At 41.1% G+C, this 25,797-nt stretch overlaps 17 protein-coding genes across 17 annotated transcripts; 9 read left to right on the top strand and 8 right to left on the bottom strand.

The window, feature by feature from the left end:
• Window positions 1–107: 107 nt before the first annotated feature.
• Window positions 108–1,823, bottom strand: OGAPHI_007075 (uncharacterized protein; the record flags this gene model as incomplete). The annotated part of the gene is made up of 1 exon (XM_046208431.1): window positions 108–1,823. One exon carries the CDS (start codon window positions 1,821–1,823, stop codon window positions 108–110), a length of 1,716 nt encoding a protein of 571 aa, XP_046058192.1.
• A 223-nt stretch (window positions 1,824–2,046) lies between these two features.
• OGAPHI_007074 (uncharacterized protein) lies at window positions 2,047–2,835 on the top strand (the record flags this gene model as incomplete). Its single annotated transcript, XM_046208430.1, has 1 exon — window positions 2,047–2,835. The coding sequence occupies one exon, from the start codon at window positions 2,047–2,049 to the stop codon at window positions 2,833–2,835; it is 789 nt and encodes a 262-aa protein (XP_046058191.1).
• Window positions 2,836–3,138: 303 nt separating this feature from the next.
• On the top strand, window positions 3,139–4,251 carry OGAPHI_007073 (uncharacterized protein; the record flags this gene model as incomplete). The annotated part of the gene is made up of 1 exon (XM_046208429.1): window positions 3,139–4,251. The coding sequence occupies one exon, from the start codon at window positions 3,139–3,141 to the stop codon at window positions 4,249–4,251; it is 1,113 nt and encodes a 370-aa protein (XP_046058190.1).
• Window positions 4,252–4,378: 127 nt separating this feature from the next.
• OGAPHI_007072 (uncharacterized protein) lies at window positions 4,379–8,485 on the bottom strand (the record flags this gene model as incomplete). Its single annotated transcript, XM_046208428.1, has 1 exon — window positions 4,379–8,485. The coding sequence occupies one exon, from the start codon at window positions 8,483–8,485 to the stop codon at window positions 4,379–4,381; it is 4,107 nt and encodes a 1,368-aa protein (XP_046058189.1).
• A 91-nt stretch (window positions 8,486–8,576) lies between these two features.
• OGAPHI_007071 (uncharacterized protein) lies at window positions 8,577–9,473 on the bottom strand (the record flags this gene model as incomplete). The annotated part of the gene is made up of 1 exon (XM_046208427.1): window positions 8,577–9,473. One exon carries the CDS (start codon window positions 9,471–9,473, stop codon window positions 8,577–8,579), a length of 897 nt encoding a protein of 298 aa, XP_046058188.1.
• Window positions 9,474–9,554: 81 nt separating this feature from the next.
• On the top strand, window positions 9,555–10,466 carry OGAPHI_007070 (uncharacterized protein; the record flags this gene model as incomplete). The annotated part of the gene is made up of 1 exon (XM_046208425.1): window positions 9,555–10,466. The coding sequence occupies one exon, from the start codon at window positions 9,555–9,557 to the stop codon at window positions 10,464–10,466; it is 912 nt and encodes a 303-aa protein (XP_046058187.1).
• Window positions 10,467–10,562: 96 nt separating this feature from the next.
• On the bottom strand, window positions 10,563–11,582 carry OGAPHI_007069 (uncharacterized protein; the record flags this gene model as incomplete). Its single annotated transcript, XM_046208424.1, has 1 exon — window positions 10,563–11,582. One exon carries the CDS (start codon window positions 11,580–11,582, stop codon window positions 10,563–10,565), a length of 1,020 nt encoding a protein of 339 aa, XP_046058186.1.
• A 386-nt stretch (window positions 11,583–11,968) lies between these two features.
• Window positions 11,969–12,871, top strand: OGAPHI_007067 (uncharacterized protein; the record flags this gene model as incomplete). The annotated part of the gene is made up of 1 exon (XM_046208422.1): window positions 11,969–12,871. The coding sequence occupies one exon, from the start codon at window positions 11,969–11,971 to the stop codon at window positions 12,869–12,871; it is 903 nt and encodes a 300-aa protein (XP_046058184.1).
• Window positions 12,169–12,725, bottom strand: OGAPHI_007068 (uncharacterized protein; the record flags this gene model as incomplete). The annotated part of the gene is made up of 2 exons (XM_046208423.1): window positions 12,169–12,562; window positions 12,676–12,725. 2 exons carry the CDS (start codon window positions 12,723–12,725, stop codon window positions 12,169–12,171), a joined length of 444 nt encoding a protein of 147 aa, XP_046058185.1.
• A 98-nt stretch (window positions 12,872–12,969) lies between the features above and the next one.
• On the top strand, window positions 12,970–15,506 carry OGAPHI_007066 (uncharacterized protein; the record flags this gene model as incomplete). Its single annotated transcript, XM_046208421.1, has 2 exons — window positions 12,970–14,875; window positions 15,226–15,506. The coding sequence occupies 2 exons, from the start codon at window positions 12,970–12,972 to the stop codon at window positions 15,504–15,506; spliced, it is 2,187 nt and encodes a 728-aa protein (XP_046058183.1).
• A 436-nt stretch (window positions 15,507–15,942) lies between these two features.
• OGAPHI_007065 (uncharacterized protein) lies at window positions 15,943–17,064 on the top strand (the record flags this gene model as incomplete). Its single annotated transcript, XM_046208420.1, has 1 exon — window positions 15,943–17,064. The coding sequence occupies one exon, from the start codon at window positions 15,943–15,945 to the stop codon at window positions 17,062–17,064; it is 1,122 nt and encodes a 373-aa protein (XP_046058182.1).
• A 292-nt stretch (window positions 17,065–17,356) lies between these two features.
• Window positions 17,357–18,067, top strand: OGAPHI_007064 (uncharacterized protein; the record flags this gene model as incomplete). The annotated part of the gene is made up of 1 exon (XM_046208419.1): window positions 17,357–18,067. One exon carries the CDS (start codon window positions 17,357–17,359, stop codon window positions 18,065–18,067), a length of 711 nt encoding a protein of 236 aa, XP_046058181.1.
• A 141-nt stretch (window positions 18,068–18,208) lies between these two features.
• On the top strand, window positions 18,209–18,778 carry OGAPHI_007063 (uncharacterized protein; the record flags this gene model as incomplete). Its single annotated transcript, XM_046208418.1, has 1 exon — window positions 18,209–18,778. One exon carries the CDS (start codon window positions 18,209–18,211, stop codon window positions 18,776–18,778), a length of 570 nt encoding a protein of 189 aa, XP_046058180.1.
• Window positions 18,779–19,739: 961 nt separating this feature from the next.
• OGAPHI_007062 (uncharacterized protein) lies at window positions 19,740–21,014 on the bottom strand (the record flags this gene model as incomplete). The annotated part of the gene is made up of 1 exon (XM_046208417.1): window positions 19,740–21,014. One exon carries the CDS (start codon window positions 21,012–21,014, stop codon window positions 19,740–19,742), a length of 1,275 nt encoding a protein of 424 aa, XP_046058179.1.
• A 595-nt stretch (window positions 21,015–21,609) lies between these two features.
• Window positions 21,610–22,791, bottom strand: OGAPHI_007061 (uncharacterized protein; the record flags this gene model as incomplete). Its single annotated transcript, XM_046208416.1, has 1 exon — window positions 21,610–22,791. The coding sequence occupies one exon, from the start codon at window positions 22,789–22,791 to the stop codon at window positions 21,610–21,612; it is 1,182 nt and encodes a 393-aa protein (XP_046058178.1).
• Window positions 22,792–22,942: 151 nt separating this feature from the next.
• Window positions 22,943–24,595, top strand: OGAPHI_007060 (uncharacterized protein; the record flags this gene model as incomplete). The annotated part of the gene is made up of 1 exon (XM_046208414.1): window positions 22,943–24,595. The coding sequence occupies one exon, from the start codon at window positions 22,943–22,945 to the stop codon at window positions 24,593–24,595; it is 1,653 nt and encodes a 550-aa protein (XP_046058177.1).
• An 89-nt stretch (window positions 24,596–24,684) lies between these two features.
• Window positions 24,685–25,668, bottom strand: OGAPHI_007059 (uncharacterized protein; the record flags this gene model as incomplete). Its single annotated transcript, XM_046208413.1, has 1 exon — window positions 24,685–25,668. One exon carries the CDS (start codon window positions 25,666–25,668, stop codon window positions 24,685–24,687), a length of 984 nt encoding a protein of 327 aa, XP_046058176.1.
• Window positions 25,669–25,797: the final 129 nt, after the last annotated feature.

Below are 25,797 nucleotides of genomic sequence, written 5' to 3'. Positions count from 1 at the left end.
AAAAGCTTCAACAAACACAAATGAGAATTCCTTTCAGTCTGACGTCGTCTAGAGAATTATATAGTCATCATAATCATTCATTACTACTTTCAGGCCTACCCCGCGGATCACTCTGGATCCTCTTCCTCTAATGGCACGGAAATCGAACTGTCAGTTGAATTTTCAACGTCCTCGATCCCAATTAAGATACTAGAGTTGAAAACCTGATCGTTGTATATGTCAAGTTCTTCTTCAAAACTTTTAATGTTTGCATTCCCCATCTCTTGTGAAAGCTGCTTATTAAGGATCAAAGAGGACGCTTCTATCTTCTCCATTCTTTCCTCCTCTTCAAAGTCGCTCATTTGGCTGGAGAATTTATCACTGTGATTTTCCATCTCCTTCATCTCTTTTCTCAATGTTCTCTTTTTTGCACGTTGCTGGTATCTAATTTTATCGTTATAGAGCATCTTCTCAATCTCTGAAGTGATCTCCAAATCGAAAATGCTTGAACTCAAATTGAGAATATTGTTTTCGATTGAACTTGCTTTGTCAGAGAAATTCAAAACGTCATATTTGGGTTCTAGCCTTATACGATGCAAAAGGAGTTTGACATCGTCGTAGTTCACCATTTTTCTATTGGCATGTCTAATGTAAGCATCCAAATCATTGAGCTCCTGAGTGAAGAAGTCCTCACTTATCCGTTGCAACTTTAGCAAACTTTCTTGTGATTGTAGCTTTCGATGTTCAGATTCCGGTAATACCCACCTGACCAAGCTCCGTATCATAGGCAGCGACATTTTTGGAGTCTTCAAAGACGTTGGATCAGGATTCTTGGACCTTTTTCTCATTGTAACAAATGATTGCGTTTTTGCTGAAGATTTGGAATTTAGCAACGAGAGGTCTGCAATTAAGCTTGGTGAATCTTCGTAATCACCAACACTTGCAGTAATTCCATCGTTGTCGTCATCATCATCATCGTCGTCGTCGTCGTCGTCTTCATAGGGAACATCGAGGTCAAAATTATCTAAATTAGTGTTTAGATCGTCTAGAAGAGGCAATTGGTCATCAAACAAATCGGTTGCTTCATCAATTGCATCCGAACCATAATCACCTTTGTTTCGAATAATTCCTTCGGGAATTGCGACGTTCGAATTGCTAAAAGACGCTTCTAGAGATAGTCTGCTGGATAATCTACCCTTCCTGGGAGTTCGGTCAGGTGTTGTGGAATCATTTTCTTTCAAAACTTTAGAGTGACTTGCTAGGTCAATCATTGAGTCAGTTGGATTAAGTTTCTCGTACAAGGTTTCGATCGCAGTATGCTGGAGCGGTGATTCCAATTTCCGCTTCTTCCTTGTATCTTCCTTCTCCAATGAGAGCAGTCTTCCCAGCATCTGCAAGTCTCGTCGCGGAGAGTAATTCTTAGTATTTTTCGCTTTGGTAACCGAGAGCAAAAGTCGGTGTCTTCTAGGTGTAGTACCATCAGAAATGGCCTGAAGAGTTATTGGTGTGGTGGGTCGCCTTGGCGTCCTGTTTGGAGTATTTGCACGAGATGAATTTCTTGATGGCGTTCTTGAAGATCGTGGCGTTGACTGGCGGGAGTCGACACGATCTTTTGTTTGCTGTCGTGCATGATGAAAGTCGTTCTGAGATCTTTCGGAATGCAAATCACCTGTATACTTTCTAGGTGTACGTAGCATATTAGATGGATTCAAGCCCGATGCTCTAAAACTTGTGGCGGCATCAGCACTAGGATTCGTTTCTACGCCAAAATGTCCGGCAGGCGAGAGAAGCGACTCATCAGCCTCAGGCGCGTTATCTCTCGTAGGTGATGGATGAGAAGTCATGTATACAGCAAGTTTAGTACATCAAATCTCCAAACGAGTTATCAGTGGTAGTATTGACTACTGAGTCAATATGGCTATGTCACTCTCGACAATAGAATTCGTGATAACCTTTTTTGATTGTTTTGATCAATATCAGGAAAAAATCAACAATCTTTGATACTTAGCCACTTTAGCCACAAATCAAAATAAAATATTGTCAAAAAATTTTGTCTATTGTATTTATATGCGCAGAATGTCAGATCAAGCTGATGGTTTAGATGACGGGCTTGCCTACAGCCACAACAACTCTGAACATGAATTATCAGAGCACGGTAGTGATGTAGAAGAATGCCTTACAGAAACGAAGGAGAACGTCAATATTGAAGTGAGCTCCAAAAAGCGAAAAAACAAAACTGACAAGTTGTCACAGAAGAAAAAGCAGAAAATGGAGTTCGACATCGAACAAAAGCGAAGTCTTGCAAAAGAGTCCCCTGAAATTATTTTCGATAGATTAGCATTGAAGGTTAGACAGCATAATCCGAATCTTTCGGCTTTGGAATTGAGTGATTTATATATAAATAAATCGTCATTGAAAAGTTCACAAAACTTTGTCATTGAACGAACGCTAGATCATTTGAAGGATTTCCTACAGTCAAATCTTCAGAAAATTCTCAATGAGAAGAAGTTCATTTTGATATTATCTGTCTCCGCAAGACGCGCTTGTGATGTGTTCCGAGCTACAAAATCAATTCCAAATGGTGCCCTCAAATTGATAAATAAAAACAAGCTTCAGGACGATTTAGCAGTTCTCAAAAAATCAAAATCTAGAGTTCTTGCTGCAACGGCCGGAAGGGTTGCGAAGATAATTAATCACGAAGATAACGTTCTGGAGCCAGAGAGTATTGGAGGAATTGTGTGTGATTCCACTTTCCTTGACACCAAACTTCAAAACGTATGGGACTACAATGAGACTTTTCAAGTCATTCATGAGATCACTTCTAAAAACACACACTGCAAAGTCTATTTGTTCTGACTGATGAATCGAATATCTATCTTATCGAGACGGTAAGTCAACCACAAAATATAATTTATCTGTGCGATTTCCATAAGACTCTTACACTGTTAGGGTTATATCTGGCTTTTGTCTTGTCATTTTCAGTAAAAGGGTTTTGTTGAATAGCGGAGTTCAGACCAGATTCATCTGGTGAAGGGTAGCTACCAATTTATCGTAGTGGCATAAATCTCGTGCGTGTTCTGTACGCTTATGCCATAAATTTTCATGAATTTTTTTTACGATAAATATTGACTTTCAGACATATATTGATAATTGACCATCATGTATCAATGGTCTTCAAAAGCGCTCGGGAGAAAAAGCTTTTGTTTGCTTTCTAGAAGGCTCATTTCACTTTCTTCGGTGCAAGGCAAGGTACAAAGTCCGAAGATCAAGACTGAACACAGACTTTCATACGAAAAAGCTAATAATACTCGTGTCGGTGATAGTGCTATCCAGAGGCCCCAAAGTGCAACAGATTTTGGAAATTACAAAAGAGAATCTTTCGTTTTGAACCTCACAGAAGAGGATGCTTTGAAAATTCCATCTATTCTAGCTCTTCACGCCAGATTGAATTTGTCGCCAAATTTCGAAAAGCGTACGCTTGTGAGGGCTCTTACATCAAGAATGGAAGATAATCAATACGCCGACAATCAGCAGATGGCTATTTTTGGTTCGAATATTCTGTCTTACTACGTGACAGAATACCTTTTATCCACGTATCCAAGACTACCTATAGCCATTTTAAAGGCTGCTACGGAAGCTTACATTGGCGATTTCTCGCTTCATGATGTCGCTAAAAATCAGTGGGGCATAGAGGCAGACACCAGCACTAACCTAGAAAAGTATTTGTTGAAGGAGCCGAAGCTGTTCAAATTTGGTAAACTTAGGTTTGACCAGTTGGTCACTGATGTCGAGGATGGTATCACTAGATTCAATAACGCGTCCAAGACCTCACTTGCAGCGTCTACGGCCTTTGCCAACAGTGCTAGAGCGATTGTTGCTGGTGTCTATGCCGCAGATGGTGAAGCATCTGCTAAAGAATTCATTGACTTGCATATACTGTCGAGAAAGGTGGATATCTCTTCGATGTTTGAATTCGAAGAGCCAGGCAAGTTGATCACAAGGCTTTTAAGGACGAAGAACATGGAGCTTCCAACCATCAGATTGATTTCTGAAACTGGTCGGCAATCCAGCTCGCCAACATTCATTGTTGGGTGCTTCAGTGGAGATAGCCTTCTTGGTGAAGGACAGGGCTCTTCTTTAAAAGAAGCAAGAATTAGAAGCTGTGTTAATGCTTTGAAAGCTTTCTATCTCTACAGGCCTCTCGATCCAAAGCGTCCAAGTGAATCTACTTTCAAGCCCATGTTCGTGGATGAGGGAGAATCATTCTATTGAAAGCTCTGGTTTTTTCACTGATTACATTCTGTACATATGATAAGTGAATAAGATGCATTTTATATAATTCGATAATACTTTTCTCACGATTGGACTAAATGATCAGTGTCTAACCTCAACTTTTCTTTTATGAGTTTATCCGGACATAGGTTTCAACCAATCTTAATTGGTCGTCATTCAGTTTTCTCGAAACCAGCTCATTTGCCAATTCGATATTTGACTGGTCTTCAAAGTTTTGGGATTTCAGCTTCAAAAGCAATGCGTAATCTATTACGGCGGCTCTCCGAATTGCAGTGTGCTTAGATTGTAGGGCCTTGTAAAGAGCCACATCAATCTCAAATATTGACTCAGAAGTCAAAGCTGACACATCCAGAAGTTTTCCTAATCTGTTCAACAGAAGGAGCTGTGTCCCCATTCCCAAAGACTTGAAATTGTATAGTTTCCCAACGATTAATTCAAGTTTCGGAAACAACTCAAGAAATTCTGAAAGCGCCAAAAACAGTTCTTCCGAGTCGTCGGGGTTTCCAATAAGAGAACTTAATTCGAAAAGCTTTTGAAATACCCTTTGACTTTCACAACAATTACTCTTCAAATAAGAGCATCGTAAAAGTGTGAGAGAAGCAAGAATTTGAGGCAATGGAAGTTCAACGGACAAAAAGTTCAAAGTGAGATTGCAAATCTCGGCTGCTTCGATAGAACTGATTCCGTCATTCACTATCGCGCCTAACAGAAGTAACTCATCAACAGAAGCGAATCGCTGTGTTATCCTTTCTTTTAGAATCGCAAGCTGCTCAACATCCGCTCTTATTCCGACCATATGACACGACTCGAATCCAAACCACGTATCAATTTCTTCAAGAGGCACTGCTTCATCCTCGTATATTTCAACTTTTGCTGAGGAGCTAGTCAGAAGAGATAGAGGATCTGTCGATTCCATAATTGCGCTCAATTGGTTGCTAGTGTGTGGAGCAGATCTGAATGTGTCTTCGTCCGCAACTTGACCTGTTACTGGATCAGCATCTTGTTCTGCCAGCGTCAATTGGTCAAGATCTGGTGTATTATCCGACATAACCTGCCCTCTATCGAGGTCCATGTTTTCAGTTTCAGATACTCCCAAGCTTTCCAATGGGCCAACTCTATTGTGAGCTTCCTTGAACTTGGTGGATACAACGTGACTCATTGCTGAAGAAGACGAGTTAATTGGGGCCAGATTGGACTTCTCCACAAAAGGGTTGTCCAAGGGTGCGTACGCGCGTGAGTTTTCTTTCAAAGGAAATTTGGGCATGATCATAGTCATGTCTGATTTCACGTCTTTAATTTGATCGAACTTTTTGCCGACAACCATTGTTAAACCATCATTTGAATTTTCCTCCATGTCGGGGATATCCATATAATCCGAAATGGGGGAAGACGGGATAATCAATGTGCTGCCTATTTCTGTTGGAAGTCTTCCTTTTAACTCTAACTTCATAATTTTTCCTTCGCTCTCATTGAAGCAATCGTTGAACTCACACTGGTTACTTCTGTATACCGATTCAATAGCTGAAAGAAGCTTTCCTGGTTGTATGTGAACTATCTCCCAACATTTCAATAGTTCTTGGATCAGCGTCTTGACAACTGAGGAAGAAATAAATTTCAGATCCTTTTTGAACAGGTGCTCAACAAAAAAAAAGCAGGTATCCATGAACTGGACTCTGTACTTAACATACTGCATTGACAAATTAATATCATCGCACTTTGAAGCATCAATGCACATGGAAATGACATTTGAAATAGCGCATATCATAGTTTCAAAGTCTTGAGAACCAATAATATCCTCGACATTGGCCTCAGTTAACTCCGTCTCAATGTTGTAGTAGCAGCTGATACGGAGCAAGTTCTCGGCTTCCAGGTATAATGAAAGCTTTCGAAATGTTTCGCTTGACTCAAACATCATAAAGAACATGCCAGGACTGGCTATCGACAATCTGTTGACATTAATTTCAAACTTGCTTGGAAGTGGTTCGCCGCTCGTGTTGATCAATTCACGGAGACCCTCCGCTTGACGAGACTTGTCTTCCGAGGATAAAGACTCATAAATGGAATTTCGTCTCCTTTCTTCATCTGATAAACTATCATTTGAGAAATCCGATGCCCTATTTATTTTTTCAATAGGGAGATTTAATGTGAATGTTCCCGTGGTGTCATCCTTTTTTTGACCGTTGTCATTATTTTCCTTTTCCTCAATTAAGTTTTGGTCAGGGGATTTGGACTCTGCTGAAGACATCTTGGTGGAGGAATGAGCTGCAGAATTAGAGCTATAGCCATGTATATCCCGTTCTAGTCTAACTTTGGACAGTTTTGGATCACTATCAATACGTTGGGAGTTCCCCACGTGATGAGATTCCCGCTGACGGGCCATTATGAGCTCCTTCATTGAGGGCCTATGGCCCAGCTTTTGCCTGGACTTCAAAACGGCATTGTCTTGCATTTGGCGTGGGTTTGCTCTCTCCAGCGCCTTGCATGTGTTCGCATCCAAACGTCCCATTATGCGATTAGAGATAGCAGGAAAAATACTGTTAAGTCCCCAAAATGCCGCCCGCATGGTCTCACGGACAGCGGGAGCTGGATCTGCCACTCCCTTCTGAATGCATTTTTCAACCGATTCGAGGAATGTGGGATTATCGACAATAACTCTATTTTCCTTATGCTTGAGAAGGAGGATAAGAAGCCATATCCCTGAGTAGACTCTGGGTTGCGCATTTTTGTCTTGGGTGGCTAATACAATTTGATTCAATATTCTCGGATTGTATCCGGCGTGAACCAGGAGGCCAACAATTCCAGCATGAGCGTTTTGCTGGGAAATTGACTTGCGTGCAGAAGTGAGTTTTATAAGCGAATTCATAAGCATGTCAACCAGTGTGCCATCCAGAAACTGGCCAAACAAGATACCAAGCTCTTTGCATAATTGGCAACCATTACTTGATAGTGTAGTTCGTAAAGAAGAAACTGCTTTGCAAATGCACTCCTTCTCTTGCTTGAAAAATTGGGAAAGCAAACTGCAATATTGAGAGACCGAGTTCCCTCTCAGTATTTGCCTCATCTGTACAATTGCCTGTTCTCTTGGACTCCAATTGAACTCAGTCTCTTTACCCTGAAAAGGTGATGTCAATGACTCTAATTTTTCCAAAAGTTGTTCTTCGTTGGTAAACGATATGGCGACTATGCTGCTATCAATAGAGTATAACGGAGTATTCTCTAAAATGCTAGACAAGCCGACATGGACCCCACTACGTCCATCCTCGTCATCACTTTTGCTTGAGTCTGTTGATGTTGCAGAGTGCGCACGACCGGAGGAACTAGTTCTTGACCTATGACCTTGAATTGATGGCCGAGTAGATCCTTGGGATGGAGCAAACCTGGACTGTTGTTGGTCGCTGGTATTATCAAACTGAAATCTTGACGCCCCGGATTTCGTGGAAACGCTGGGATTGGGTGGACCTGTCGCAGTGACCTTCGTGGATCCCGCACTTATGAAAGATGCCTGTTCTGATAATCGTTTATATTCAATGATAAATTCCTCGTCAATACGTGTCAGAAGGCGAATAGCTTGGGTGCGGGATATTTTGGTTTTCAACAGGTGGTTGACAAGATCGCTTTTAGCGGTCCTATTGGTTGGGTTGACGACTTTGAACACTAACGTGAGTAATTCGCAAGCAGTGCTAGAGACTTTCGAATCGTTATCATCTAGCAGGCATACAGCTTCTGGTAAAAATGGTTTGAAAGTGAAGCCAGGAGTGTTATCCACTATTTCCCAAAGCATTCTCAAAACTTCATACCTTATTCGAGGATCAAAATGCCGTAGTCCATAAGTCTTCAGTGAAACTTCAAATTCGTTTGGAACCGCTTGCCAAAACGTTATCATCGCCTTTTTAGCTGTGTTTCTAAGAGAGATCTTGTCATCATCCAGGCGGTCGATGAGGAAAGGGACAACCTGGTAGTCAACAAGTTTTAATACATTGGCATCTTGGATACTGACGCGCTTCACCAAGTGGCATATGGTAGAAAAGGCATTAGTCGCCAATACTGGTTTGTTGTATGCCAGAATCAAGGCTTCGAAATACCTGGGAACATAAGAGAGGTTAACCAAATCTCTTTTAATGCGTGCTTTGAACTCAACAATCAGGTTTGTTGCCAACTGTTCATCAGACGACAATATCGCACGAAAAAGTGCATCGCCACTTATGTTAGCCATCTTACTTCTAGCTTTACACAGACTGGATTTAATGGAGGGCACTTGATTTGTAAACAACGCGAAAACAAATTTATTCCGATTAGGTAAGCTGTTATTCTTCATATACAGGAAGCAGAATCTTGCCAGATTTGTGTCTAACACCATTGTATGAGCATGCAAGCTTGCCACCAAACTCACTAGGCTGACTCCATCCTATTTGTGTGTTTTTAAGTGACACTCCGTAAACACTATTGTCCTCAATTGCTCGAAGCAAGTGCATTGCAATTCCCAGTCTTCGATATTTGTGACTTACATAAATCCTTGAAATGCCCATCACTAAAGGAACTGACTGATGAGGTACAATCTTTCCAGATTCATAAACCATCCACTGGCCAGCATTCACTCTCTCTGTAGAGCAGATTGCAACGGCTTTATTTCTTATCAGAAATAGGAACACCTTACCTCCGTTGACATCGCTCAGCCAAGACTTGTTACCCTCCGGTGCATTAAGTACTGTATTCGCTATCTTCAACAGTTCAACTGCGACCGCAGTTTCCTTGGCAGAAGATGGATTAATCTCAACTATTCTACCATCCACACCTGATTTCAATCGATGGTTTTTGATAAAGATTCCAAACTTCATGAAACCAGGCCCCAAATCAATTCCCTCAACAGCCCTTTCGTGATACTTGTTGTGTGACTGTTGATCAGCTTTTAGATGCGGAATATACGACATTTGGCACTGGGGACAGATAGTTTTGCGTAAAGACGAATTGAAATAAAGCTGTTGGGGTCCTTTTCGGACCTTGGACAATGAGTTTTTGCTCACTTTTGAGCCGGAATTCGTGGTTCTCGAAAACTCTTGATCGTTGGGCTGTCTTTCATGCACGAATTTCTCTGAATTTACCATCGAATTCGTATGATTGGGCAGTTCTTCTCCACCAACACTTGGAATGTTCAGATTCAATTTATCTGCGTTATGATACCATTTATTGGTACCTAACTCCATAAAACCATTTGGTCACAACAACGAAATTGTTCGGCTAAGAGGTTGTTTTTTTTTTTGGAAGAAAAAGTCTAGTGCTAGGCAATGTCTACATATAAGAACCCAAACCCAGATTTCGAACATTTATTACCCGCTTCATCTCATTGGAAGACAAAGATCACAGACTGGTTACAGGAGGATATTCCTTCGTTTGATTTCGGAGGTTTCGTGGTTGGAGATAATATACAATCTGCCACCCTCTATTGTAAGAGCGAGGGTGTTCTCTGTGGAGTCCCATTTGCCAACGAGGTGTATAACCAGAACGGCCTAACATACGATTGGTATGTCAAAGAAGGCACATTTCTTGACCCAGCTTCTTCGGCAGATAAAAAAATCAAAGTTTGCACGGTTTCCGGACCAGTGAAAGACATATTAACTGCCGAGAGATTGTCTCTGAACATCTTATGTCGGTTAAGCGGGATCGCGACTCAATCTTTCAAAACTGTTACTAGCGCTCGTCAAGCTGGATACAAGGGAATTATTGCGGGGACCAGAAAAACGACACCAGGTTTGAGACAGCTGGAAAAGTATGCAATGCTCGTCGGAGGTATCGACCCTCATAGAAATGACCTTTCATCAATGATAATGCTTAAAGATAATCATATCTGGGCAACTGGATCTATCACCAAGGCTGTTGAGAACGCTAGAAAAGTTGGAGGATTTAGCATCAAGATCGAGGTGGAAGTGCAAAACGAGAAGGATGCTGATGAAGCAATTGCTGCTGGTGCAGATATAATCATGCTAGATAATTTTCAAGGCGAGCAATTACAAACGGTTTCCAAATCTTTGCGTGAAAGATGGTCAGGAACGAAACATTTTCTCCTGGAGTGCAGTGGTGGTCTCACTTTACAAAACTTGGCCGAATACTTGAGCAATGACGTTGACATATATTCAACATCTTCAGTTCATCAAGGTTGTTCTATTGTTGATTTCAGTTTGAAAATAGCTAAATCCTGATAAATTACAATTACAATCACAATCATTTAGCTTTATTATATAACGCCAATGCACACTTGCATGCCATATTGTACGAACGTGATCGCTGAAATGTATTTATTTTGGAAGTTGCTGGCTCTTCTCTTTCTGCTGATGTTGCTTTGCAACTGCATAGACAATACCTGCAACAAATCCAATAAAAATGGAAGAGATAGAAAAGAAGTTGATTGGAGCATCAAAGAAAATCAATCCACTCAAAGCAATTGGTAACTTGTTCAAAGCACCCACCATAGAATAAGTTGTGGACGAAGTGACTCTGATACACCAGCCTGAACAGTAGGAGATACCAACGGAAGAAGCTCCTGAAAACACCATAGCAGAAATAACGGCATATCTGCTGGACTCAGGGAAATTGAGAGCAACATTCTCAGCAGACCAGTCTTCCAATAACAATGATGCGATAAGCAAAATTGGGATAGAAAGCAGGTTGTTGTAGAACATAGTGTCAAAATCTTTGAAGTTCGTGAGCTTGATTCTCTTTCTCATGGACAAAACGAATGTAGCCGAAGAGAAACAGTTAAGGAACATCCAGAAGTATCCAATTCCAATGGCAATGTTTCCAGTCTCGTTATCAGTGTCACCGTAACAGGCAACGACTGATGAGAGGACCATAAGGATAAATGATCCCAATGCCATAGAAGTAACCGAACCTCCAAACCATAGAACTTCACCATAAGCAATCAAAATAATTGTAAGATTCTTAAAGATGGTGTAAACGGGGATGCTCAAAAATTGCAATGCTTTGGAAGAGGTGTAAATCATACCAACCAAAAGGAATGCAATAGGAGACCATTTCTTAGCTTCCGTTGAGTTGAACTCTCTGTAGGTGATAATTCCCAGAAACTTGAGAACAGAGATAGTTGCAAGACACACAACAGATTGGACGGCCAACAAAAAGAAGTTCAAGTTGAAATCTCCAGAAACCACATATTTGTTGGTGACAGTCATAAGAATAGACGATGCACAATAAGCAAAAATGGACACTGGACCAGAGTTAGCAAGTTGACCCAAGAGAGAGCCGGCCTGGGGTGGCTGCTGAATGGTAGCAACCGGAGGATCTTCTTTCTTCTCAGACATGGTGAGATGAATTGTATCGCAAAAGATTATAAACAAAATGTTTTAAAGGACACGAAATTTCAAAAATTTCTCCTGGCCAGCCTGGCAATTTTTGGCGGGCAGCATTACATGAGATCTACGTTAATTACACGTGCTGATGGATGCCAAATTCCGCTTAGCCTTCTGATTCCAGTAATGGATATCTACAACATGGATCAGTTAAAGCTTGTCTTTGGACTTCATTACCGCTAACGCATCATCGCTTTATAGTTTTTATTGCGTTCCGAGCTTAGGAAAGTCTAGTGCAAATGGAGTGAAACTAAAATCTAAGCAGGCTTGAGGTGTGCGCCTGTATTTTCAAATTCAGTCTCGCGAATAAATAACATCCTTGCACAAGAATCTTTAGGATGGCCGACGACGACACGGAACTAAGCAAAGAAGAGAGACTGGAGGCTGCTAGAAAGAAGTTCGAAGACTTGAAGAAAAAGAAGAAGAGCAAGAAGAAAAGTAAAGATGATAACAAAATTGAACCCCCACAAACCGGCGTGGACAAACATGAATTTGACAATCAAGGAGAACACAGCGACAGAGACTCACAGGTTACTTCTCAGGTCAAATCATCGGACACACATGAACAGGAGATACAAATAGAAAGCATCGACGATAATGCAGATGACAAAAAACCGGCAGTCTCTGAAAAGGTGGAGCAACTCCAAGTAGGCGTGAATCCATCAGAGGATTTTAGAACTGATGCTACAGGCACATCAAAAGCCAATGCATCTGAGGCTTCTGATCTTCTGTCTTCTGATATCTCTGGTGGTGTCACTACGGGCGGTATAAATAGTTTGAGCTCTTCGAGTAAAGAGATTAGCCAACTCTCGATAGAGATGAGAGAAATCAAGCTTTCTTTGAGCGAAGCGGAATCTCTTAACCAGAATCTCAAAAACGAATTGTTAGATTTGAAGCTTTCCAAGTCGGAGCTTGAGAGAGAATTAGCAGATCTGAAAAAGGAGCTACAGTCATACAAGTTGCAATGCCAAAACCTTAAACAGACACTTGATGAAAATGTCCGCGGCCGTCATAGCGATAATCTCAGAGATATTGAAATCAATACCTCGGTGAAAAGTGCTCGAGGATCTCACCTTGTCGAACCCACCAAAACATTCCAACGATTCAACAGCTTCAACAATATTTCTAATGATTATCTGAATATTGTTGACGTTAGAGAACGGCTAGTTCAATGGCAAGGCTGGAATATTGATATGAGATCTTGGAGAAGTGTTGGAACAGGGCCACTGGTGGAGTTATGAACTTAAATATGGTAAGTAATTATCTGCGTTTGAATGCGACATGGCTGTGCACAGAACGAACTTAAAGGCAAAAAAATGATTTGAGTGCCTTAGTGACAATGTTTGCTCGATGTATTACAAGAAGTGGATATGCGGGTTTCTTTCTAAGAAAACAAATTCGGCAGAAGTCAGGACAGATTAAGACATCTAAGGTGATTGGAATTGATCTTGGGACTACCAATTCTGCAGTGGCGGTTGTGGAAGGAGACAAACCTAAAATTTTGGAGAACCAAAATGGAGACCGTACGACTCCTTCAATCGTAGCGTTCACGAAAGATGGCGACGTTTTGGTTGGCAATCCGGCAAAAAGACAGAGTGTCGTGAACCATACGAATACTTTCTACGCCACAAAGCGACTTATAGGACGAAAATATCACGACAAGGAAGTGCAAAAGGACATAGGTAAGATTCCTTACAAGATTTGTGAACACCGAAACGGTGACGCCTGGCTGCAAACCTCGATAGGTGGAGGACAGGCTTATTCACCATCTCAGATAAGCGGTTTTGTTCTAAGAGAAATGAAGAAGATAGCAGAGCATCATCTGGAAGCTGAAGTGAATAACTCGGTGATCACGGTTCCCGCATATTTTAATGATGCACAACGTCAAGCGACGAAAGCAGCTGGCGAACTTGTTGGGCTCAATGTCATCAGAGTTATAAATGAGCCAACTGCGGCTTCTCTGGCATACGGTATTGGAACCAAAGGCAAGAACGATGGTATCGTGGCCGTTTATGATCTTGGGGGAGGTACATTCGATATTTCGATTCTTGATATTGAAGATGGCGTTTTTGAAGTACGATCTACAAATGGAGACACTCATTTAGGTGGGGAAGATGTTGATAACATATTAGTTGAGTTCATTTTAAGTCAATTTAAGGAGCAGTCGGGTATTGATTTGGCGAAAGACAAAACTGCGATTCAGAGAATCAGACAGGCATGTGAGAAAGCAAAGATTGACTTATCTCATTCCCAGAAGACTGTTATTGAGTTGCCGTTCATTACATCAACTGAGAGTATATCAATCACTCTCACCGAAAAGGAACTTGATAACATGTGCGAAGAACTGATCGAAAAAACAATGGCTCAAGTTCGCAAGGCATTGAAAGACGCAGATCTCAAACCAGCAGATATTAATGACGTGATTCTTGTTGGAGGTATGACTCGGATGCCTAAAATCAGATCGGAGGTGGCACAGTTTTTTGGTAAGAAGCCGAGCACCAAGATAAACCCAGATGAGGCAGTTGCCTTGGGTGCTGCTATTCAAGGGGCGGTTTTGTCTGGAGAAGTTGAAAACGTTCTTCTTCTTGATGTCACCCCTCTCACTTTGGGTATAGAGACTTATGGAGGCATGTTCTCTCCCCTTTTGCCAAGAAATACGTCTATTCCCTGCAGGGTGACTCAATTATACTCGACTGCAATTGATGGTCAGAGTGCTATGGACATCAACGTTTATCAAGGTGAAAGGCCTCTTGTTCAAGACAATACACTTATAGGAAACTTCAAGTTAACGGATATCCCACCAATGCCAAAGGGGACTCCACAGATCGAGGTGATGTTTGACATAGATGCAGACGGTATAATCAAAGTCACTGCAAAGGACAAGAACAGCGGTAAGAAGTCATCCATCACAGTTTTCGGTAAGAGTGGATTGACAAAGGAAGAAATTGAACATTTGGTAGACGAAAGCAAGCACACCGCAAAGCAAGATCAGGAGAAACTGTCTATTTTGAGGCAGGTGAACAATCTCGAACTGGTTATCTTCGATACTGAACAGGCTTTGGAAGGGGTAAGCAGATACGTTGATGACGAATCTAGAGACACCGTTCACCACAAACTCAAAGAGATCAAGGCTGTCATCAAGGATTTCAGGAGTGGTGGGGTGCAAAATCAACAAATTATAAAGAAGATGCAAGAAGACCTACAATCTGAAGCTCTCGATGTCATTCGCAAAGCAGTTGAAAGGAGTAAACAGAGTAAAGCAAAAAAGTAAGTAATTAAACTTGATTGAAGCCATCATACCTCGAGAAACAGTTGATTAATCGGACTCTTGTGTGTAAACGATTCTCAGTTCCAACAATTGCAGTAATTACTAATTTTCCGCATTCAGTTTTTTTTCTGGACGCGTCGTCGTGTTGTTAAAAAAAGGTGAATCAGCAATATAGATTAAGTCTTCTTCTGCGCACAAATATAGTTAAATTGCGCACCAAGGTATCCGAAGTATTGGCCTAGCTGGAAATTCTCTGTGATAGATAGATACAAAAAGCCATCGCACTCCAAGAAAGGTCTTCATTCCCATTCACGCAAGAAATTTTAGGTATAAACAAAGTCGCCAGCTCCAAGGTTTCAATGTATAATCATCCAAATTTATCGACCTCTTCTACGGGTTCCTATTCCAAACGGTTATCTTCAAATAATCCGTTCAGATCTGCGCTTCTTCTTGAAGAAACAAGAATGGCAAGCGAAGATTCTAACTACAAGCGTTGGTTGGAAAAACATACTGAGGAAAATGATGATTCAGACGATGAGAACTACCCACCTCCACGAGTTAACGTGAAACCAAAGTTGTATGCTACTAACTCCGAATCGTCAATGTAAGTATACTTTTTATTTCGGTTGGGCGAAGCACAGAAAGCAAACTTGCTAAAAATATTTTAGGGTATGCCCTTACAGAATCAGTTCTCAAAGGTTTAACGCATGATGGCTGAGTAGATTTAAACTTCTTGGCTTGCTCATAGTGGTATAATATTTTCCGTGCAGAGGTGTTAGGGTACCAGAAAATCGTGTTTTGAGAGTTCCTTTTCCGAGTCTCGCGCAGTTTCAGCATTGGAGGTAATAAGCATCCGCCGGTCAGAAGTTAGGCTCAAAACATTTTTATTATCCACTTTTTTTACTGCGCAATAGCTTGCATTTTCAAGTGTTATAAAGACCGAGTCTTGATTCAGCTGTTCCCCAGTCTAAAACCTTTAGTGTTTGCTGTTAGTCCTTCTGCCCCCCTACCTATTGATTACTAACAGACAGTATTCCAGATAGAATGTCAAACAACCCCTTTACGGAGATGTTATCTCCTGCGTCTACCGGATCTAGGGGTGGTCGAAATAGACCGCACGAGGAGGCCTCCAGAGTTGTTCCTAGTGTCAACAGATCACGGAAGGAGGAGGCTTTTGGCTCGCATTCCAACTATTACGATGACCATGATCTTCCTCCTCCATACGATGAAGTGACTAACAAGTACAAAAAAGACGAGTATCCAAAGGACGAGAAAACTAGAAAGAGCAGTGATTCTGGCTCTTCTGGCTCTTCTTTGAACCCGTTTCCCGCCTCATCTGTTCCAAAGCAGAGTCACAAGCCTCGGAGCGATTCAAATCGTAAGCGGCTAGATGCTGAACAGTTGACAGGGACTGTAGTGACTAGAATTGCTTCAGATGGGAGGGTGAGATCAAAAAGTGCCGGAGAGCCAAGTAGACCGCGGAAAAGCAGCGAGCAAAAATCTTCCAGGCATCATAAAGAGCATAGGTCACACCGTCATCATCGCTCAAAAAAGCACACTGTGATGGAGAAACCGAAAAATTTGGATACGATCGACAAATTGGATGTCACAGGGTTCTTTTCCGGTGGAGGGTTTCATCATGACGGTCCTTTCGATGCATGCACGCCACACAGAAACAAAGACACTAAAGCTGCGCCTGTAATGGCTTTTCCAGCCGATGGCCCAAATAACTCTATCAAAGGAATGGCTCCCAAAAATGCAAGAGAGCAACAAATTGATATGGTGTTCGGGTATAACGAAGAGGATTCTATTTACACTCCAAAAACACAGTCTTCGCATGTCCCTGGAAAGAGTCCATATAGCAATGGAGTGGTTGTGAAACGTGCTTCAACCTCAAATAGCACTTTGCTAGATTTGAAACCGAATCCAAACGTTGTGGCGTTCGACTCGAATGTCAAATCAGCCCCAATTCACGGTGATACCACACTAGGCTTGGGCTCTTCTACATTCTTGGATGGTGCGCCGGCTTATGGTGCGCAAGAAAGGAAAGACAGCGGAGAACTGGGAAGAAAGAAAAGTCTTGTGGACAGATTGCGCAAAAAGGACGATGAGACTACAGGTCTGTTAAGGAGAGTCAAAAGTTTGAAAGTTTCCTCTAGAAGGTAATTTGAGCGGCATGCTTTCTGAGATTATGTTTTTTACGTTTTGGTTGTGTATTGCTTTAGTTTAAAAACAACTGCCTTTGAACGCACTTAAACTTTAAACTGGTGAAATCAAAGAAATTGGAGAAGAATCAAGTGTGGAGCAGCTTGTTCTCAAATGGTCTCAATCATAGCAATTTCGGCTGAATCTTTTAATATATTAGCCAGACCAGACATATTTTAAATTAAATCAGTCTTCTGAAATACCGATGTCTCAAAAGCAACTTTTCGGGTTTGTGCCATTGACTTATAAATAAATGCTGTCAGATCAGAAAGCTATTCCGGTAGCCATTATACGGTCGGACTCAAGTGATGAGGTCGCATATGACTCCATTGAAGTTAAGTGGACCCCTCATCAAATTTCTAAATTATCGAACCTTGCCCGCGGGATTATCAGACACAATGATACATACAGTCTGAAGTGTAACTTCACTGAATTAAGCAAAGAGTTCAGTGTGAAAAAAGAACTGATTTACAAAAAGCTAATCGAGGTATACTTCGAACTTCAAGAATGCCACCATGACCTTGCAAGCATGGAGTTAGATGTCAAAAAAGGTAGGAACGAAAAAGGCGAAAATGTAAGTATAGTCTCAAAGGCTCCTATAAGTCATCTTTCAATGCTCAAATTGGGCAGCAATTCATCAGGTCCTGAAGTAAACTCAGCTAAAGAGGAGTGGCACCCAGATGCTCGGTCATTAAATAAATTGGGATTTTTCTCAAGTCATCTCGGTTACGACGACAAAAGTGAGGGACCCGATGACTCTGGAAGTCTTGACCTTCAGGGTGAGACCTCGGCTTATCTATACCGATCGAAATTTCTTCTTAAGTCAGAAGCAGTGCATAATCCCGTCCCAGATACTGAGTCACGCGACGATGAACTTGACAGGAGCGACGAATTACTTCTTACTGGTACTACCGAAAGCCTAAGTAATTCATTACTAGAGCAGGTAATACTAGAGAGGCTCTAGTGTTGCGTTCCTTTAGTTGTTATTTGTTGGGTTACAGACATTGAACTTTTCTGAAGTATAATAAATGAATGCATCTAAACTGTGCATTAAAATTTGTTTATTTTTTTTCGTTTGTCAATCGTACTTCGAAACGAAATAATCATGTCGTTGAGAAAAAGCTTGTACAAACAAAGCTCGCGGGCGTTTGGTTCAATAGGAAATTCGAGTGATGTGGCGATTGACGAGAAATATTGGGTTAAAGAATGGTATTCTCCGCATAAATCCAAGGACCCATTGGTTCGTCAACAGGCCCCGACAGTGGGCTCAGTACAAAGTCCGTCGGGTGTTACAACTCCCTCTGAGCTCACACCTCAACCACAACAGTTTCAATCAAATCAGCCCCAATCTCAAACTCCTCAGCCTGCAAAAAGTCTGCGATTTAAACTGAGGGTGTGGACCGTGACCGATACCAATAATTTTAAAGATTGCTTAGATGAGGACACTGACACGGCCTTGGATCTAAATTCTCATCCTTATCTTGCTGGCAATTTTGGATCGAGGGAGGCTCAGGCGACAGGGGCAACTGGCCTAACAGATGCAGATATTAAATCTGCCGTCAGTGGAACTGGAGACGGTAGACTGTTCTCTAGCAGTGCTGCACCTTCAATAGAAGATCAAAAAGATGCGCAAAAGGACGCTGGATCTGTGGAGAATCTGGGTGAAACGACATGAATACAAAATCATCGAATGCTATGATAGTTCTCGCACATCAGAGGATTATGATGCAACCACATGCGTTAAATTATGGGCCTTTTTTATGATTTTGAAGAACTGTCGATTTCCAGTAGTAGCTATGAACGTGGTAATGTTTTATATCAGTATAACTACTCAGATTAGTGCGCTTTCCAATTCCACTTTGAGAATGCTTATTTCAGCTTTATGGTTCCTAATCCAGAAAGAGCAGCCTGAGGCTAATTTTTAGTAAATGTGGGGGTTTACATGGCCCATGCCTGTACACAAACATCGCATCGGAGCTCTCTTTTGTATAATCGAAAAAACTGTATATGGTAATATGCATGTAAAAAAATTAACTTTATTTTTCACTGACTGTGTAATTCAAGAATGCTCACTTTTTGCCCTTACTGTTCTAATATGCTCACAGTCGCTCGATCGGAAACTTCGGGAAGTAATAGCTTTTCATGTCCAACATGTCCATATGAATTTCCAATAATTGGTTTGCAAATGTTTGAACGAAAAGAGCTTCCAAGAAAACAAGTTGACGACGTCTTAGGAGGAGAGGGTGCCTGGGACAATGTGGACCAAACTGTCACACAATGTCCGGTGGATAGTTGTGGCTTCGATAAAGCATACTTTTTTCAACTCCAGATAAGGTCCGCTGATGAACCAATGACGACATTTTATAAATGTTGTAAATGTGGGCATCGATGGAGGGAAAATTAAGCAAAATTAGTCGCCCGACTCGTGTGGTCATGAGAGATTTGGCTCATAGGTTGCCAACTTGCATGGAATCTTGGCGGAAATCGACTCTTTTTTTTTTCGCTAACTATAGAAAGGGAATAAATATGACGGAACTTCCATGAGCGACTAGGAAGTGATTGCATGTACAATAAAAGATAACCAAATTTACTTAAAAATTGGAAATCCAAGCATCGAATTAAAATGCAACTTTTGATCAGTCTTCAAGCTCACCGAAAACCTGCTGATCGTCTTCTCTATTATCCCTTGGGACGAACTTCTTACCAAAATTTTGACCATCATCATCATTATCATCATCATCATTTTCACTTTCATCGCCACTGAATGGGCCTAAGTCTTCGGCTTTCAAAGCTATCAATCCGTCCTTCTCGTATTGTGAAAGAAGATCATTAGGTTTGGAACTTTTTTCGTACATCATAGTCTTTCGCGGGGTGCTTGAAACCGATACCGATAACGAAGAAGGTGGGTAACGAGAAACTGAATTTTTCCGCAAAGTTGTAGTATAGATTGGGACTCTCGACGTACTAGTACTTATCGGTTGGCTTGGAGTTTGCAACGATGATGAATTTGGCGTGTTGATGGTAGTGTTGGTCGAAGCTCTTGTTTGCTCTTCGATGGACAGGGGTGATGTCGAAGAGTTTTCATCATTTGGAACTTCTGGTGAGGGGGAGACTGGAGGTTCAGTTTCTCTCAAACCTCCCAGATCAGCTTCAAGCTTTTGAGGTAGCTGGTGACTGTTATTGCTTATTGAATTCACTTGTTGCTGCTGATGGTTATTCGGTCCCATTTGATGTTGTTGGGCATAAAATGACGGTGGAGGGGTACTCAATGATTGAGACCTGGATCTAAAACCCCCGTTTTCTGAACCGTTTTCAGTCATACTGCACAGAATACTAGCAGCCTCTAGAAGCTGGACCTGCTGATGCTTGCTAATAAGCAATTTTTTGGTCATATTCCATTCTGGAGTGTGCTCCCATAAATGTTTAGCAAGAGAGGATATATGTTTGTAACCCTTACCACAGGCTTCGCACTTGAGCTCTTCTTTCAAACGGCCTGTCTCACCTTCTGAAATTCGTCTTACCACGAACTCTCTGCTAAGCATAGGGACGGAGGTTCCCAGATGAGACTGCTGTGTTTGCTGTTGGTGGAAGTGGCTATGTATAGGGCCTCCAGTATGTGGAGACGATGACATCCCTCCTGAATTCAAAGGAAAGGACGATGATGTCCCATTGTAAGAAGAAGAAAGTCTCTGTATATGGGTTGGAGTAGAATTTGAATTCGCACTTTTAATGGGAATCGTATATGGTGCCGTTGATACAGATGAGCGTCTACCTGGCATGTTGTAATGATATCCATTGGATACCGAGCCACCGGAAGATGAAAGTCGCGGCCCTGGAGAAACCTGTTGAGTCGGTGGTAACAAAGTTTGATTCTGGTCTCCCTGCGGTGAGTATCTTTGCTCAAACGACATTCTAAGATTTTTGTTCACTTCCAACCTTTCAACCTTGTCTTCAGATTAGCGACTAGTAATTAGTAGAGTGATTATTGCTTGATAAGCTTCAGACAGATCACACGCTTAATTTCAAATGAGTTTGCAAGAGCTTTCACTTATTGTTCAGTGTCTTCCAAAATCTGTTCAAAGTTTTGTTGTTGTGCCCAAATTACCATATAATTTTTTTTCAAGTCAGAATGGTTTATCAAAAAAAAATTTTCAAATTTTTTTATCGGTGAAACCAGATCTGGTGCGCGGGTTGCTTTTACTTACAACTCGAATTTTAAAAGTAGCCGACCTTTTCTTGAACTCCCATCTAAATATTATCTTCAATTGTTCCATCAGTTAACTTCAAATACTTGGGTGATATCATTATAGCTCCAATTGTACGATTCACAGTTTGTTTGAATTGAGATTCTCATCAGTAAAATAATTTGGTATGTAAGCATTTTTAAATTCTTCGACTTATTATATATGTAAAAGTTAGATTACGAACCTTTGACTTGACTCTGTATTTAACTATAACTGTGGGATCGCAGCTGAATGCAAATACCAGAATCTTAACATTCCTCACCTAGTCAAGGTTTTCGGTTTTCTCGGGATAAACGATGTTTAAATAGCGTCGAAGCTGTTGTCTCAATGTCTGATAATCAAGGTTTTTGCCGATGAGAACTAACTTGCAACCCTTGGTCAGCAACTGAAAAGTATCCTCGTCTGCATCAATAAAGTCGTAAGTCTTTCTTACAGCTTGCAGTATTTTGACTTTTTCGTTCATAATGATGATACCTTTTGTTCTGTAAACCTCACAATTCGAATCTTTAAAAACTCCCTCGTTCCAAAGCAAGTGCTGGATGAATATTTCAAACTGCTCAGACTCCAGCGCTCCCAGTCTTGGAAATATAAGCGTAATAGTTCCAACTTTGGGATCATGATGTTGGGTTTCGCTGTTGATAAATAAAGAAGCATCCTTTTGTTCATAAGCACGTAAGTCCAGTATCTCCCGCACATCTAATTTGCCGAATGATGTTCTATGTACTGGAGCAATGGAATTGATGGACCTAATCTTAGCCTCAATGTCATTAAGCCTTTGCGTTTCTGAGATTGTGTCAATTTTGTTGAGAACTATTGCATCGGCCATTGCAACTTGAAGATGTGCAACCGTTATTCCGCCACTAATGTCGGAATCACCATGGTGCCGACTACCAGACTCTTCCAGCCAGTGTTCAATATTCTCAGCATCGAGTACTGTCACCACACCATCAATATATACATTTGACGATAAAGCGTCGTCCAACCAAAACATGGTCGCAATAGGCGCAGGATCAGCCAAGCCAGTTGTTTCGAGGAGAATGTAATCGAAGTTCCGCTTTCTTGCAACGAGGCGCTCTATTGCTGCAACGCCATTATCCTTCACAGAACAACATAAACAGCCATTTCCCAAATCAAGCCACTCTTCTATTGCCGTCGAATTGTCGCTTTTGATAAGAAGAGATTTCTCTATATCAGCCGAGTCACCGAATTCATTTAAAACCACTGCAATCCTCAGACCACCTTGGCGAGTAATCTCCTCAAGCAAAGTTGACTTTCCAGATCCCAAATATCCTGTAATGATGGTCACCGGTATCTTATCACTTACAGCTTCGTCCATTAAGCCTAAATCTTTACGATAGTTCTTCCGCTTTGCACCAAGTTTTGTATACCTTATCGGCTCAATTCCACTTGAAACGAGCTCGGGGATGTAATCATCGTCTTCCATTGCTGGGCACAATGAAATTTCTTAGACTTCAATTTTTTGATTCAAAATACTGACATACTTTTTTTAGTCAACTTGACTGAACACTGATTTGTTACACAAACGCACCTTAAACTGGTTTATTTGTAACGTACAGCCTCTAAAAAATAAGCCCATGAAAGTGAGATTGAAAATCATAGATGCTCTTTTCCTTGGACTCATACTTTATCACCTGCTGATTTCCCCGTATACAAAAGTGGAAGAATCGTTTAACCTTCAAGCCATTCACGACTTGCTCAATTATGGGTTAACAGATCACAGCAAATTTGATCATAAAGCATTTCCAGGGGCAGTAAAGAGATCCTTCACCGGTTCTCTAATTATTTACATGATCCTCAATCCGCTTCGAACGATAATTGACAGGGGTTTTCAGCTATTACCCGAGTCTTTCTTCATTTACAAGATGACTCAAATGAAATATCAGCTTTCAGCAAGGATTCTTCTTGGATTGTTCAACTGGCTTGCTTTTCTTGACTTGAAGTACTCTGTGAAAAGAACTTCACTTAAAAATAGAAGGCAGGAGGTCCAGCGGACCGAATTTTGGTTTTCGCTCGTTCAATTCACCCAGTTTCACATCCCTTATTATGCATCAAGGACCCTTCCAAACTTTATGGCTCTCCCTATTGTCAATTTTGGGTTAGCTCAAATCATCAAAGGTAAAGTATTAATGGGTATCTCTCTCCTACTTGCGACAGGTATAGTTATGAGGGTCGAAATTCTCGCATTCTCGGCTATCATCTATTTGATTGCTTTGGCTCAAAATCAGATCACTTTTAGGCGTTCAATCACAGCTTTATTTCTGGTATCCTTCTGTGCATCGTTTACTACTATATTGGTTGATTCCTATTTCTGGGAGGAATGGTCTTTCCCGGAATTCGAATCATTTGTCTTCAATGTGCTACACGGAAATGCAAGTAATTGGGGTATGGAGCCCTTGCATGCTTATTTTACAAAATATCTTCGCAAAATCTATCTTCTACCTCTTGTCCCAATAATTGCTTGCGTTGAAGCAGTATCGAAATCAAACGAGTCAAGATCTCAAAAAATCCACTTGGTCTCACTATCGTCGATTGCATTTGTCTTGATGATGTCAATGCAAAAGCACAAAGAATGGAGATTTATTGTATATGCCATTCCTGGCATAAATTTATCGGCTGCCCAATTCCTAGCAGGTATCAAAGTGACAAAACTATATCAGTGGCTAATAGTCATAGCTGTTTACCTTACAAGTATGTTGTCATTGATAGCTAGCTTGTTTTTTGGTTATGTGTCCAGCTTCAACTATCCTGGGGGGGTTGCTATGCAACTTCTGAACCAGCATATCCTTACCGACACGACAGTTCTCTCGAACAATACGACAGTAAGAGTTCATTTTGATCCCACATCTTGTATGTCCGGTGTAAGTTTGTTTGGTGAGCTTGAGCTAGAGAACGTTTATTATGACAAAACGGAAACTCTAGAAAATCTAATTGATAGAAACTTTTGGACAAGCTTCGACTATGTTATAACTCATTGCGATAACGAAAAACAGTTTGATTGCAGAAGAGAGAAGTCAAATGATCATGGTATATGGTCTGAAATCGAGGCGGTCTCGGAATTTGATGGGGTTGATTTACACAAGGTGATTAAAGATTTACCGAGAACGTTATTCTTTGCGTGGAAACATATTAGCATAAGACAAACCGCACAACCAGTCTTGCAAACAATGAGGACTTATGTGAAGACTAAGCCGTGTTTGTATCTATTTAAGAGATCAATGCCGGGTTAGATATTGGATACCCCAAACATAGTATTAAACGTCGCATTTAGAATCAACTTAAACGGAATGGAAATATCGATCTATTAAATCATAGGAACTCAGATTCGCCTGTACCTCGGGCCCTTGATTGCGAACAGAACTTTGCTCCGATATTTAAAGAAAACGAATCCGAGCAATGCTGCAAAAAGCACAAATGGAATCAAAACCATATGTGGATTCTGCGAACCATACCCATAACTTTCATTTTCATTCGAAACAGCAGTATCACTTTCAGAATTTGTATCTGGAAAAGCAGTTTCATCCATATAATCATCGCCCTTTTCTGCGTCCTGAACTTCGATCTTTGAGCTGTCAGCTTCTCCGTGATTTTCTGACTCCAACCCAATATAACTATCTGAATCGTCGCTGTACTCATACGATTCAGAATCTTCAACTGGGGAGACCGAATCTTGCTCGTCAACATTGGCTCCAATCGTAGCTTTCTGGCCAGAATAAGTTTGGTTCTTATGCAAGACTGTGGATTCAACTTTGACTATTTTAACATCAGTAAGAGGCTTATCAGAAACATCGGTCTTAACTTCTTCAATTCGTTTCAGAGTATCAAATCCTTCTATCAACTGACCAAAAACAACGTGTTTTCCGTCCAAAAATTCTGTCGGGCAAGCTGTAATAAAGAACTGAGATCCAGAAGTGTTTGGGCCTGAATTGGCCATTGATAACCTGCCTATCCGATCATGATTTAATTTGAAGTTTTCATCTGGCAATGAGCCCTTCTCTGTTCCATAAATTGAATGTCCACCATTTCCATCGAAATCACCTCCCTGAATCATGAATCCTGCGATAACTCTATGAAAGATGGTATTTTCGTATTCGCTTTGGGATAGTTGGAAGAAATTCTTCACCGTATCAGGAACTATAGTTCCAAAGAGTCCTAGTGATAATTCTCCAAGAAGCTCATCGCCCTGTTGAACTTCGAATTTGACTTGGTGTGTGAATTCAGGATCTGCAATTATTTCATTAGCCGATTCCGCTCTTATTGCCAGCAAGGCAAAGAGGCAAAGGTTTATTTTGTAGAAGTGCATGGATCTTTTGCGGTACCTTGAATGTTGCCGAGTCACTCCAATTGGCTAATTTCACGAATTATGTCTAATTTCAAATGAAAGTGAAGAAAAAGAGTGTTCGCTGTCTTATTTCAGGGAAAAAAAATACAC

This window comes from Ogataea philodendri (genome assembly GCF_020536065.1).
Source record: "Ogataea philodendri strain CBS6075 chromosome Unknown scaffold8, whole genome shotgun sequence".
NCBI classification, from domain to species: Eukaryota; Fungi; Ascomycota; class Pichiomycetes; order Pichiales; family Pichiaceae; genus Ogataea; species Ogataea philodendri.
This window is presented reverse-complemented; position numbering and strand designations above follow the sequence as displayed.